Raw genomic sequence first — 13,556 nt, 5'->3', positions numbered from 1 at the left:
CGGACTTCGCGTATGCATCCTTCCATCGCAAGAGAACACTAGTAGCCTTGGAACCTTGGAAGGCTCAGAGAAATAATCAGCCCCGACATATGAATATGTTCCTGAACGCTTTGAATCTAACTATCAAATATAACTCAAATTTATAAATAGTTATATTGGCCCCCTTATACTCTGTAGAGCGAGTTTTAAGACCAAACTGTTGGATTTTGTCAGATATTCTGGTGGCGTCGAGCATTCCAGCTTCATATTCTTTTGGTATTGAAACCATAATGAAGATCCATTCACTCTTTTGGTTTGCTGTAGGAACTGTTGCTACGTCGAAGTCGATCACTGGTATTTTACACCTATGGATTGTTCTTGCTGGAAAATCAAAACGCGGCTGTATTAATTGCTCTAGCTAATGCATGACTCTGTTTAGAAGCCTCATACCCTTATGGAAACCTCCCCACTGATCCCCTTCCTGCGTGGATAAAATGCAAGGTATGAGTTGACTCGATCAATTGTAGTGCTGAGCAAATACTGGTTCATCTAGATGCTAATACCAGTACTGATTGGTTAATATAGTCTGGTTCTGATAAGGCACCATGGTCTGGTGTTTCTCCTGCAGGAGAAGCCCCTGACACTGGTGTGACTCGATACTATGATTTCACTATCTCTCGAGCCTATAATGCGCCAGATGGTTATAATAAGAGCGCGATTCTGATCAATGGCCAGTTTCCCGGTCCCATGATTGAGGCCAACTGGGGTGACATGATCTCTGTGACGGTGAACAATCAGATCTTAACTGAGGAAGAAGGTCTGACTCTCCACTGGCATGGATTGCGTCAAGAAGGAACGCCATGGGAAGATGGAGTCCCTGGTATTACTCAATGTCCCATTATTCCCGGGGGCAAGTTCACCTATAAGTTTAAGGCCGATCAGTATGGTACTAGCTGGTATCACTCTCACTACAGCGCGCAGTACACTGATGGTGCCTATGGGCCTATGGTAATCTATGGTCCTGTTCAGTCTGGTGCTTCCTATGACCTTGATGTTGGTCCCGTGATGATCTCGGATTATGCTCACCAGTCCTATTATGAGATTCTGGAGATGATTCTCTCTATTCCTCCATCATTCCCCAATGTTGACAATAATCTCATTAACGGACATGGTGCAAACAACTGTAACACTACCGACTGTGGATCTGGCGCTGGCCTGGCTCAGTTTAACTTCACTTCTGGGAAGACTCATCGTCTCCGACTGATGAACGTTGGCTCCAATGCAAACCAGAAGTTCAGCATCGACGGCCATGAGATGACCGTCATTGCTAATGACTTTGTCCCACTCGAACCTTACACCACGGATGTCATAACTCTTGGGGTCGGTCAGCGCACTGACGTGTTAGTGAAAGCCACCGGCAGTGCCAAGAGCTCGTACTGGATGCGCGCATCGATTGACATAGCCTGTCTCAATGCTACTGCCACGTACGAGACTGTTAAAGCGGCAATCTACTACGAAGATGCTGACACCAGCGCCTGGCCAAACTCCACCTCCACTGCCACCTGGGAGAGCAACAATTGTCGGAATGACCCGCTTGACACAACTGTTCCTTACTATGCCCAAAAACCGCCTAGTACAGTTGCAACGACCCAGACCGTGGAAATTGACCTTGGCGTTAATGCTACAGGGCACTATCTCTTCTTCGTGAATAACTCCACATTCCGCTCAAACTACAATGCCCCCGTGCTCCTGCTCGGCCGCAACGGCAATTTCTCGATCGATAACCCCGACCTCAACCTCTACAATTTTGGCTCAAGTACTTCGATTCGATTTATCGTTAATAATGTATATGCGATGCAGCATCCTATACATCTTCACGGACACAATTTTTGGGTTTTGGCCGACGGGCGTGGAACTTGGGACGGTACCGTGACGAATCCTTCTAACCCCCAACGACGGGACACACAGATTTTGCAGCCTGGTTCAACTGATGATCCCGCATACATTGTGTTGGAATGGCGAGCGGACAATCCGGGTGTGTGGCCCTTGCATTGCCACATGTCCTACCACGTTAGCGCGGGATTGGTACTAAATGTTATCGTAAGTGGAGCGCCTTTTACCCCATGCAGGCCCCCAAATCTAGCAGGACAGGAGAGAATTCCACGAATGAAACGTGCAGATTACGCATGAGACTAGTTCTGACCCTTTTTTTCCCTTACAGGAACGACCGGACAAGATCAAGGATCTTGACATCCCTGCTAGCATGGCCCAGACCTGTCGTGACTGGTCTGTGTGGAGTGGAAACGAGTATGTGGATGAGATCGATTCTGGGGTTTGACAAACATACGTAAATATTCTGTAATTAAGATTTTAGGGGTTTGAAGTCTTTTTCTTTGTATCCAATATGCTGCAGTAGAATAAACACGTTATTATACTTCGTGGCTGGACTTCTTTCCCGTAGTTACTAGCAGTGATCGAAGTTCTTCTCCAAATCCGGATACTATTTACTTCATGCCAAATCCTTTGCAGACTCAAAGCCAAGTATTTTTTTTTCGCCCCCAAAGAATGGACTGAGTGGCTTTTCTTCCAAGGTTTAAAATGCGCACCTGTTATGTCTGAACGGCGTACTCCGGGATGGCGCCAAACTCAAGTGCTTACTGCGTATACGTACCCCGTGCTAGTATAATTTTGCTGAAAGGAATCCCTTCATAGTCATCCTGTTCAATAGGATAATGCTTACATGGATCTTAATAATAATACATCTGGACTATGAGTAAAAAATACCGTATGATGGATTCACGATGTGGGGGCACGGTTCGGCCCACTATGTGTCATCCATGTGCCCATGGGCCATGTGAACCCGACAATACGAGTTAAGTGGGCTAGGGTAATTAAGCACTGAGTCTGCACATGTTAGCCCCACTGGCCTAAGTACTGGGGTCCGATAATCATAATTTGCGTGTACGAACCTTCGAAATGTATAATAGCGTTAATATATTAAGAAAATCAAGACTTTTATGATTAATTATGCTAGCTATCTGTAGAACAGGATCCACAACTCGGCACACGGGCACCTGGGCACATTTAGTTACGTTTTATGGAGGTAAAACTTGGAATACATGTACAATTAAATTCGTTTCTCTATATACTAGTAGTGACAGGATCCAACTTGAACCCGGGTAATACAACCTATCTCCTCTCGTCGGCAACAACAGCATTGGGCATACGCGTAGCCCGACTATCCGCATTTGCACTGTAGTTGTTAAGTTGCCCGAGTTCTTGATCGGGGTATTCCTCCGAGTGAGACATCCGTGAAAAGCCATCAGGAATTTGTGACCCCTGGCTAACCCCCATTTTGCCGAGCGGGTTGGATCTCTTGCTACTGGAAGAGAAATCGTAGTAGCCGGTGGCGGAATTTTGGGTGCCAGAACCAAATATGCGAGTAATCAGGGGTCGGATGGGTGGGATTGAACCACAAATGATAATCATCCAAAATTCGAGACTGGTCCAGATGTAAAGAGGGTATGTTTCCCCTGGATACTCTAGTCAGTAAGGAATATCATGTCGGAAAGCATAAGTCACTTACAGGTCAAATCGGAGCGTGCAGTCAATGTAGACAGTAAGGTGACTTTGACAATACCAAAGCATCCAGCACTAGGCACAAAAATCAGTCAAGTAGACATTCAATAATGATGTGCCATTACTTACACGATACCCAATCCTAAGAGAGCAATTGTTGCTAGTCGTTTCTTCAGAGTAAGGGATGTCTTGATAACAATGCTGACTGGGAGCAAGGCGAGGGTAAAATCGGCCAGAACATTCCACGCTGCATCAAAGGAGATCATGTTAGACTTAAGTGTATGATAAGGTCAATTAGGGAAGTAAATTACCTCCAACAAACAGAGCATAGTCGGCTTGGACCGAACTATTCCAGCATTTGGCGTTGGGAACGAGATCCCAAAGAGCTCTTGGTGGATCACATTGAGCAAAAGTGATGATACAATCCACCAGACTGAACGTAATCAGTGAAGCAATGAGAGCGTACAGAGCCCATCGGGTGATTTTATTATTTGGTCCGATGATTCTCAGAAGCTGCAAAGCAACTGATACTTTGCCAGCCACGAGGCCGGAGATTCCCCATTCTTGAGTGATCCAGTTCCACTTGACACAAGTGACCTTTTCCTGATCACTCAGATCGGCAAGATGTCGAAATCCACCTTGCTTGGCCATGTATGTAGTAAAACCGCTTAATATAACGAAAAGAACCTAGTTTCACATGGTTATTGATATTGTCTGATATCAAGTCAAGACTGATTGCTAGGAAATGAAAGAAATCAAACGCGGAAAGCCATTCAAGGAGCTCATACTACTGTGAATAACATTGTCCAGTCATCTTTGCCCAGCTTAGAAGATAACGTGCGGCCATAGAATCGTAATGCAACCACGAGAATTGCAATGGCACTTTCAACCCAGAAAAGGGCAATGATCGCTGGGCCTCGATCGGGAACCGCCGCGCCTGACATTCTGTTTCAAACAAAGAGAAATCCAAGCCAGCGGATATAGGATCTAAAGAACTAAAGAAACAAAGAAAATAAAATGCGACAAAGCGGGAGTGGTTGGAGACACAAGAACCCCTGCAAACTATTATGCAGTATCGTCCATATATGAACAACTTCCATCCACCTTTGGCCACTCTGGGGGCCAAAAGTAATTGTCTGATATGCCATAAACTATTTTGAGAAGAAATTCTATTTTGCATTTGTCTTGCGTATTTCCTTGCGGCCCCACCAACCAGTGAGGTCACTAAGGACATCGGGATTCGCTCGTACTTGGTGCATTGCAGTAAGACGAACCTTGAAGTGCCCCCAAGAGGGATAATAACGGGATAAACGCCTCATTTCCAGATCTAGTTAAGTCGGATGAGGTGATATACATCGCTTCAGAACATATTCGGTATGTGTTAATGATTGGGTACGATTAAGCCTGCATATGCAGGGTCTAATCCCATCGTGGCTCTAGCGTCTTTGGTCTTAGAAACGGGCTGTGCGTAAGCGATGTTACTAGTATGTATCATTAGAGAATAATTTGGGATGCCTCTCTATCATAGGATGAAGCTTCGATCATCCATCAATCCCTACTAGTCATTCCAAGGTATATTACCCCTCATGTTATGATTACTGCCTTGACCGGGGTGTATAAATCCCCAGTCCACAGCAGGGCTGAAAAAAGATTCGCACTTCCAATGTTCTTTTGAGTCGCTTTTCTTTTTACCATACTTCTCCAATTCCTCCCCTTGATCAACATGGAAGCTCTCGTGGAACAGGTTCGCTCTCTGGCCAAGAATGGCGACGAGAAGGTCCGCAAGTCTATTCTGGACACCTTGCAGTCGTTGAGAAACTCAATCGAGACCCCCGATGATACCATTCAGCGTTATACCTTCTATGTATGTCAAATCTGGTGCGCGCATTTAAAGTTGATAATACTAATCGTTCAACTCTCATACAGAACCTGCAGCTTGCTGCCCTGCGAGTCGGAGTTAACCTGAAGCTCTTTAACTACCTGGCAGAGAGCGAAAAGCCTCTGACAGTTGCTGAGCTTAGCGAGAAGACAAGCGCAGACCCAGTCTTTCTAGGTATATCACGATTCCCTCCTACGTTCCTCCCTCATAAGTCGAAAGATAGAGCTTGGCTAAATATCAACAACTAGGCCGCATTCTCCGTTACCTGGCTTCATTTGGAGCTATCAAAGAGACAGAGCAGGATGCCTTCACCCACACTAACATCACACAAACATTCGCTGTGTCTGGATTCCAAGCTGCTGTCTGTCACTAGTGAGTTACTCTCTATGGGCCAATTGATATATAAACAAATGCTGACCAATTGGTGCGAATATAGCTTCGATACCATGGGCCCCGCGATTCAGAATCTACCCGACTTTTTGAAGGAGACCAACTATGCCGACCCTGAGAACAGCGCCAACACTGCCCTTCAAAAGGCGTTCGGCACCGACCAGCCCGCCTTTTTCTGGCTTCAGACTCAGCCAGAGAAAATGGGCTTTTTCCAGGAGTACCTCACTGTGAACCGCGCTGGAATGCCCACATTCTTGGATGCCTACCCAATCCATGAGAAGGCAACTGGATTAAGCCCAGAGCGGGCGCTTTTTGTTGACGTTGGCGGTGGTTTTGGTCACCAGGCTATTGCTTTCAGGGAGAAATACCCTGACCTCGAGGGACGTGTCATTGTTCAAGATTTGGCACCCACTCTCCAGCATGCCCTGAAGCATCCAAATGTGGAGACCGTTGAGCAAGACTTCTTCCAGCCCCAAGCTATTCGGGGTATGTGTTTAGCCCTTCTTCACTCCAACATATGGACTATTTACGCCAAGATTAAATGGAGTACTAACATTTGCTTAACTTAGGTGCCAAATTTTACTACCTGCGAAACATCTTCCACGATTGGCCTGATGACAAGTCCCTAGCCATTCTCAAGAACATCATTGACGCTTTAGCGGAGGATTCTGTGATCCTGATTGATGATATGGTTTTGCCTAACGTCGGAGTTCACTGGCAAGCCGCACAGTTGGATGTTCTCATGATGACCACTTTGGCAGCCCGGGAGCGTACCCAGGATCAGTGGTATAAGCTGCTGGAGAGTGCTGGCCTGAAGATCAACAGTATCACCCCTTATACTTCTAGTCTGAAGGACAGTATCATTGAGGCTGTTCCTGCTTAGATCAATAGCTCTGTTCAATATGGATAGTTAGTCTACGAATAATAGTGACAATTACTTTTCAATTTCAATTCGTAAGCTCTAAATCTTTCAAAATTTTACAATCAACTCTCTATAGACGATTTCCATCCCAATTTCTTTTTTTTTGAGATCGATGGACTACTACTCCAAAAAACGGCTTTCGTCCAAATTGGGGCTGATTCAGATTGTAGCCACGTGAGGCCCAGGAATCACATTATACACTCTTTCTGGCATAGCAGCATACTCAAAATCGGCAATTCTTCAAAAGATGATTTTCTTCAAGGGATTGATAGTCGGCAAATTTCTTGGAAGCTCTAAGGCCAGCACAGTAAGCCCCCACATGCCACTAATACGAAGCGTGAGGTCTAGGTGCTAAACTAAGTCTTAGAGTCCACTGGCAGGAACTTTCACCTAAACAGTAAATAAATGACCGCTAACAATCTTACTTTAGCCCCATCAAGCCACATATGCACTAAAAAGTGACACATCATCATATGGGGAAGTAATCCTTCGGGCCCGACCTGCTGCCAAACTACCAAACAGGGATGGATTCTATAGATTATCTTAACAGCATAACAGCATAACACTATCGGCATAAACTTGCCGGCATTTCTGTGGAGCACGGAGCACGGAGCACAGCGTCCGCTGGAAGCTGAATCATGGTTTCATCCCATAAATCGATTGGTCCCTGTTATATTCGATACGAGAGGATTCACCATGACGTCTTGGAAGAGCGCTTAACTCGTACAGTATGTGGCTTCCGATAGTTTTGGCCCTCTTTCATGGCTTGGAGACTAAGAGAGGAGCAGTTGGAGACTCATATAGATGAAAATCTAAAAAGGTGAAGCCATAAGCGAGCAGACCTAGAGATTAAATTGGAATGTATCCTCTTCATTCCGGTGGTATTCCTTTCTTACAAGCTATTTCTTCTTCCTTCAGAGCCAAAATAGTAAATCAATCTATGAAATATTGAAGTTTGAATCAATTCATCCCAAGACACAATGACGACTCAATATGGCAGTATCAATGACCAGAATGGTGACGAAGAACCCATCGACAATGGCAAAGCTCAGGCTCTGCCCCAAAATGTCGTACGGGAGCCATTCAGCTTGACTCCATACATGCAATTAATGCGACTTGATCGACCAGCCGGCTTCATCGGCTTCTACATGCCCTCTGTTCTGGGTCTCGTCTACGCTGCAAGCATTGCCGAGCCATCAGCCGTGAGCCCAGTACAGTTACTGCAGATGTGCATCTTTTTCTTTGTTGCCAATCTCCTCATTCGCGGTGCAGCCTGCACCTGGAACGACAATATCGATCAAGAATATGACCGAAAGGTCGACCGCTGTCGCAATCGACCCATTGCTCGAGGGGCCGTCTCCACGACCCAGGGCCACATTTTCATGCTGGCGCAGACAGCCGCTCTAGTATGGCTTTTCAATTACCTTCCCCGTCAATGTGATGTGTACTCTATCGCTATGGGCGCCTTATACGTTCTCTACCCCTTCTGCAAGCGGTTCACTCATTACCCACAAGCTATCCTGGGTGTGCCTTTGGCTCTTGCTATCATCGTTTCTGCATACTCGTTTGGTGTTCTTGAGTCTCTCTGGAACAGTCCTGACACTGCCAAGGCTACAATCGCTTTATGTGTTATTGAGATTTTTTGGACTATGATCTACGATACCATCTACGCCCATCAAGATCTTCAGGATGATATCAAGGCTGGAGTTAAGTCCATGGCTGTTCGATTTCAGAACAGCACAAAAAAGCTTTGCACTATTCTTGCCATTCTGCAGGTAGTTCTGCTTGTGTTGGTTGGAATTTGGACTAATATGACGACTGGATACTTCCTTGTTGGGTGCGGAGGAAGTGCTGTCTCCCTGGCTGTGATGATTTACACCGTCGACTTGAACGTGCCGGCTAGTTGTGCCAAGTGGTTTAAGCTGGGCTTTGTTTTCGTTGGCGGAAGCATGAATGCTGGGTTCTTCGTGGCGTATTTGGAGAAACTGCTTGCTCATCAGTAAGAGATAGGGCTCGCGTTTACTTTCGCTCTACGGTTGTCGCAAAGTTGCGATTCAAGTCGAGTCCATGCATGTAAATGGCACTGGCACAGACATACTAGTACTAATTCTGCCTGAGCTTGAAATTCCACATGTTGCTGGGATCATTATCACATTAAACATGTCTTTACGATCTTCAAGTTCACGACTATATAGGGGATTTTCATTCAACACGAAATCCCTGAGCCATCATACTACCGAGTTTGATCACGGTGTTATGCTTCTTACCTCTTCAAAATTGCCATGTACATCAAGGGTCCTTTGGTCTTTACTTCATCTCCTGCATAGCTATCCTTATCCCTGCAACTTGAAGTCGATATCGATCTCTTAAGATTTTCAAAATATTGTATATAAACAGGTCTAAGTCATTATATTTAGCTCAAGAATCCAGATGGTGTTCGTTACATTCATTTTCATTGTAGTCTGAAATACATTGCTTTATGCTCCAAGGCTCAAACAAAAAGCCAGATATCCACCAACCCCTTATATGCTGCGCCGATTGATATGCATGCTGAAACAAAACAAAACACCCATCACAAGATACAGGGTAGAAAGTATGGTTGTCACATGTACAAAAGCCCGTAGGGCCAAGTCAATTAGAAAATTTGATTGAACGGAGAAAAGAGACGGGACGGATCATATGTGGGAGGAAATACTCATGATCGTCGAGATGAAGATTTTCGACCATCAGTAGGGGACTCCGGAAGGTCATCATCTACAAACCGCACGCTCGTTGCGATGGAGTTCCCTCGGCCAGTACGAGACCGTCGAGAAGAAGCTGACTGGCCAGTCGATGCTTCGGCACGAAGTAGTCGACTGGCAAAGGGTGTGTGTAAGGGAGTAGCAGGTGTTGTGGACATTTGTGCCAAGGCTCGTGCGCGGGCAGCTCGTTTAGATGGGGAGCTCATGTAGTTCGGTGTGGCTAGTGGAGACGCGGAGACCGGCTCCTGCGAATTCCTCGTAATGTCGGCAAGTTTGAAGGGGGTTTCGACGGTGTTGCGATACCATGGATCGAACAAAGATACAGGGCCATCCTCGACGGGGATGGTTGAGAAGCGTCCACGTCCAGGTGTCAGGGTAGGTCCAGCTGAATCTCGAGCTTCGATCTTGAGTCGAGCACTGTCCAACCAAAGACGGAATAGATTCCTTGCGTGTTTTCGTGAGGTTCTTTCGCGCATTGCCTCCGATGTTTCAACTGTGTTTCTCATCTGGAAAATGCGAAGGCTGAGCTTGCGCATTGCCGCTCCTGCCTGATGGAGAACATGGTTACGGTGGAAGTTATCGGCATCATCTTCCATTTCACGACGAATAACAAAAATCTCTGACATTTGGATCAGTTGAGCGTATGCAGCTCGGTGTAGATAATGGTAATCAGCATCTTGGTAATCTTGGACTCGTTTAAGTGCTTGTGTATTCCAGCTAGAAAAGCAATCAAATGCATCATCAAGTACCCTAGCACGGTCAAGTGTACTTGCTTGCTGCTCCATATCCATGATGTCACTGGTTTTAGATCTCCAAGCAGTGAGTGCTCTAGAAGCCAAGTTCATCTTGATTTTTCGGCGCACCTTAGCATAAGCATCTTTACGTCGTTGCTTGGCCGAGTCAAGTGTTGCTTGACGCCAGTTCTTCAAAGAACGTTTCATTAAAAAATAGAAATGTGCATCTTTGGCCCAGCCTTCCATTTTCTGATTCTTTTCATGCTTTGATCTCCAGGCCGTGAGAGACTCTTGTGCTAGTCGAGGTGCGTAGAATTCAAAGGCCGTATACTCTCTCTCCCGTTGGAGGTGAAGTCGGTCACGCCAGAGAGCTAATTTGGCACGTGCCAAGTCCTCATCTCGGTGCTCATCATGGACCTCCGCATTGAAGAGTAAGCGAGTATAAGTATCACGGGTGTTCGTGACGAATCGAGTAAACACCTCGCGCTTGATTCGTTGCTCATGTATCCGACGCATGAGCTGGAATCTTTCCATGAGAATCCACTTATACATGACCTCCATCTTGAGTCGTTCATCAATTCGGGCTTGGAGAGCCAAGCATCGGAGCGTATCGTTCCAAGAAGTCCACGCATTGCGCTGTACTCTGAGTCGATCCTTCTCTTGCGCTTGACCAAACATGCGAGCCTTCGAAACCCATTTTGAAAGTGCGTTTCGAAGAACCCTGGTATTCACCATGTCGGTGACCTGAGCAGCGGCTGGGGCCAACCGAGATTGAACTTTCCATTCGTCAAATGTTTCTCTCAACACTAAGTAGCACCGGGTATCTTCAGCCAAATTTTGTGCGGTCCCAATGGATTGGGCCTTCTGAGACCATATTTGGACGGCAGACGCCAAAGCTGACCGCCTATTATGCACTGCTATTTCATGCTCACGTTCTCGATTGGTCCGAAAGTTTTGTAACCAACATAAAAGTGAGCGTCTCTTAAGACGATAGTCATACCACTCGGGCGCACGTCGCTCACAAAAGCCCCAGAACCATTGCCAATATGACGCATGCTGTAGACTTCGTTTGTGGACGGTCACCGCTTGGGCTTCTGCTTGCTTGAGATCTAAAATTTTCTTGCGCCACTTATTGAAGGGCCTTTGCAGGGCAAACCGCTGAGCTTTAAGTTCATTGACAGCGGTGATCTCCCGCCAAGCATTGAAGTATTTTACACCCAGGACATGTTTTCGGGCTGCAGATGTCCGAGCAACCTCCTCAGAGGTAAGCTGGGCCCAGTGAGTGAAGGCTTTTGTCATAAGATACAAGTCACGGGCGCGATTGGCACGTTCATCAAGGTGCTTGAAAAAACGGTCTGTTCTTGCCACATGACGCTTTTGTTGAATGACTGATTTCCATGGCTCGAATGCCTGCCGAAGTAAAGTAGTCCTATCACGATTTACAGCAATTGTTTCTCTCGCTTGGCGAATATGTCGTGTCTGAAACGCACGTTTCAGCCACTGTGTCAATATCTTGCGGCACATTGCCCGTTGTCGATACATATTGAATGTAGATGCATCCCGGAGCAAGTCTGACAATTGAGGACGATAGAGGAGCTCAGGCGGTGGCTCTTCCTTCTCAAACGAGTCCTGTTCTAGGGCCTGCGACGCACTAGATCGCGATTCCTGAGACTCAAAGCTACCAGAAGAGGTCACAGAGGCTGTGCGCCGAGATTGTGAAGGGGACACCATTCTTTTGGAACGGTCCCGGTCAACAGCAGCCCTTGCCAACACGCCATTAGTCAAGGGCGCAACTTCTTTCTCCAAGCTCTTTTTCTGAACATCGTCAAATCTACTTATCAAGCGCCGACCAACATCCAGGAATTGAGCAATCAATTGCGTGCGGTCTGGCGATTTAAGTGACTGATTGTGCGCAGCATTAGGTTTGGGGGAAAACTTTGGTTTCAAAAAGTCGGGTTTTCCAGTTTGTAATCGTGACATTGATGACCGAGAGCTCGGCCGTTCAATAAAACTCCTTTGAGTGCCATCATCTCCAATATCAACGGTGGTGTTAAATGACGCTCGTCTCCGTGGGGTTATCGGGGTTCCATTCGGGGTGGGGTGGTGGTGATCATGATCGTGCGTTCTGCCGTGGGTAGCATCAACCGTATATGATTCATTTGCCCTTGTTTCATTGATTCCAGTCGAGCCTTCTTCGCCTCCAAAGTCAATCACGATTCCCATATGCTGAAGCGCATTCTCGAACTTGTCAAACAAGGTCGGCCCCTCCACATCTTTGCCCCCCATTTTGAACAAGAACCGTAGGCACGCATGCCCTGGATCAGTATCAAATCCATGTTCACCAATAACTTCATCATATGCTGCAAAAAGCGCTCGGAATGGTAGCCGTTCAACGTCGCGTTTGTGTTCAGCGCGAGTGACAACTTGGTAAAGGAATCCAACATCTAGAGTTTCACGTGCATGTCAGATCAATGATCATGAGAGCTGTAAGAGAAAGTGTTCCCTACCATCATCGGTGAGAGATGAGTTCTCGTCGGTGACAGCGCGCTGCTGAGAGGATATCGGAGGCATCGAAAATTCGCGACCTATGGCGCGCTTGTCGCATCTGGGTCATAAAGCCGACGGACCAAATAAATCATCGCGACAGCGGGATTGACCCGGAGTGAAAATACAGGCGCAGATACCAGTCTGCGCTCAGTAACACAGAAAGCAAGAAAAAAAAATATCAGATCAGAAAAATCGGGCTCAGAATAAGGCCATGGGCCGCAACTCGAGTTGTTTTGGTGGTCGCGATAGAAACATGCTCCACAGTCACGTGTAGGTATGCTGAGGTAAGTATTTAGTGCCTCAGGCCGCAATAAATGATCTAATTCCAACCTTCCACTTCTTCTCTTTGTCTTTTGGAGCTTCGAATCAGACAATTCATCCTGTTTCTAGTTCATCCCAATTCTATCAAAATGCCCACGAAGATTCGACCAGTTGAGAAATTTGCCAAGGCTACAGCCCAGTGCTCTGTAGAGGTATGTTTTGCTAAACGTCAGAAATCATATGATCTACTAAGCTCTAACCATGGTGGTTATCAGGCTGCGGCATATGGCAAATGCGTGGTTTCGGACTACAATTCCGTTCAGAAGGACATGTGTGCCAAGGAATTTATGCGATTAAAAGATTGTTTCCTTGTATGAAAATCCCTTGGCTTGATTAAAGGATCCTCGCTAATAGGTCTACAGGCTGCTTCCAGAAAGGGTTGAACAGGAATCATGATCCTATAAGGTTGTTTGTCTATTTAAATTTGCTTCATGGAGTTTTGGACATAGCACAAATCGCATTAT

General features: G+C 46.3%; 6 protein-coding genes across 6 annotated transcripts; 4 read left to right on the top strand and 2 right to left on the bottom strand.

The window, feature by feature from the left end:
- Positions 1 to 269: 269 nt before the first annotated feature.
- On the top strand, positions 270 to 2,317 carry N7483_006851 (uncharacterized protein; the record flags this gene model as incomplete). Its single annotated transcript, XM_057090288.1, has 4 exons — positions 270 to 333; positions 419 to 480; positions 565 to 2,079; positions 2,201 to 2,317. 4 exons carry the CDS (start codon positions 270 to 272, stop codon positions 2,315 to 2,317), a joined length of 1,758 nt encoding a protein of 585 aa, XP_056945029.1.
- Positions 2,318 to 3,168: 851 nt separating this feature from the next.
- On the bottom strand, positions 3,169 to 4,209 carry N7483_006850 (uncharacterized protein; the record flags this gene model as incomplete). Its single annotated transcript, XM_057090287.1, has 4 exons — positions 3,169 to 3,512; positions 3,566 to 3,633; positions 3,688 to 3,805; positions 3,870 to 4,209. The coding sequence occupies 4 exons, from the start codon at positions 4,207 to 4,209 to the stop codon at positions 3,169 to 3,171; spliced, it is 870 nt and encodes a 289-aa protein (XP_056945028.1).
- Positions 4,210 to 5,281: 1,072 nt separating this feature from the next.
- Positions 5,282 to 6,710, top strand: N7483_006849 (uncharacterized protein; the record flags this gene model as incomplete). Its single annotated transcript, XM_057090286.1, has 5 exons — positions 5,282 to 5,422; positions 5,485 to 5,611; positions 5,686 to 5,809; positions 5,874 to 6,313; positions 6,397 to 6,710. 5 exons carry the CDS (start codon positions 5,282 to 5,284, stop codon positions 6,708 to 6,710), a joined length of 1,146 nt encoding a protein of 381 aa, XP_056945027.1.
- Positions 6,711 to 7,729: 1,019 nt separating this feature from the next.
- On the top strand, positions 7,730 to 8,752 carry N7483_006848 (4-hydroxybenzoate octaprenyltransferase; the record flags this gene model as incomplete). Its single annotated transcript, XM_057090285.1, has 1 exon — positions 7,730 to 8,752. One exon carries the CDS (start codon positions 7,730 to 7,732, stop codon positions 8,750 to 8,752), a length of 1,023 nt encoding a protein of 340 aa, XP_056945026.1.
- Positions 8,753 to 9,444: 692 nt separating this feature from the next.
- Positions 9,445 to 12,795, bottom strand: N7483_006847 (Sfi1 family protein; the record flags this gene model as incomplete). The annotated part of the gene is made up of 2 exons (XM_057090284.1): positions 9,445 to 12,668; positions 12,732 to 12,795. 2 exons carry the CDS (start codon positions 12,793 to 12,795, stop codon positions 9,445 to 9,447), a joined length of 3,288 nt encoding a protein of 1,095 aa, XP_056945025.1.
- Positions 12,796 to 13,181: 386 nt separating this feature from the next.
- Positions 13,182 to 13,475, top strand: N7483_006846 (uncharacterized protein; the record flags this gene model as incomplete). Its single annotated transcript, XM_057090283.1, has 3 exons — positions 13,182 to 13,244; positions 13,308 to 13,403; positions 13,455 to 13,475. The coding sequence occupies 3 exons, from the start codon at positions 13,182 to 13,184 to the stop codon at positions 13,473 to 13,475; spliced, it is 180 nt and encodes a 59-aa protein (XP_056945024.1).
- Between the last annotated feature and the right edge of the window lie 81 nt (positions 13,476 to 13,556).

The sequence above is a fragment of the Penicillium malachiteum genome (assembly GCF_028827825.1).
Source record: "Penicillium malachiteum strain IBT 17515 chromosome Unknown utg000003l:1.0-4950554.0:1.0-4952489.0, whole genome shotgun sequence".
NCBI lineage: Eukaryota > Fungi > Ascomycota > Eurotiomycetes > Eurotiales > Aspergillaceae > Penicillium > Penicillium malachiteum.
This window is presented reverse-complemented; position numbering and strand designations above follow the sequence as displayed.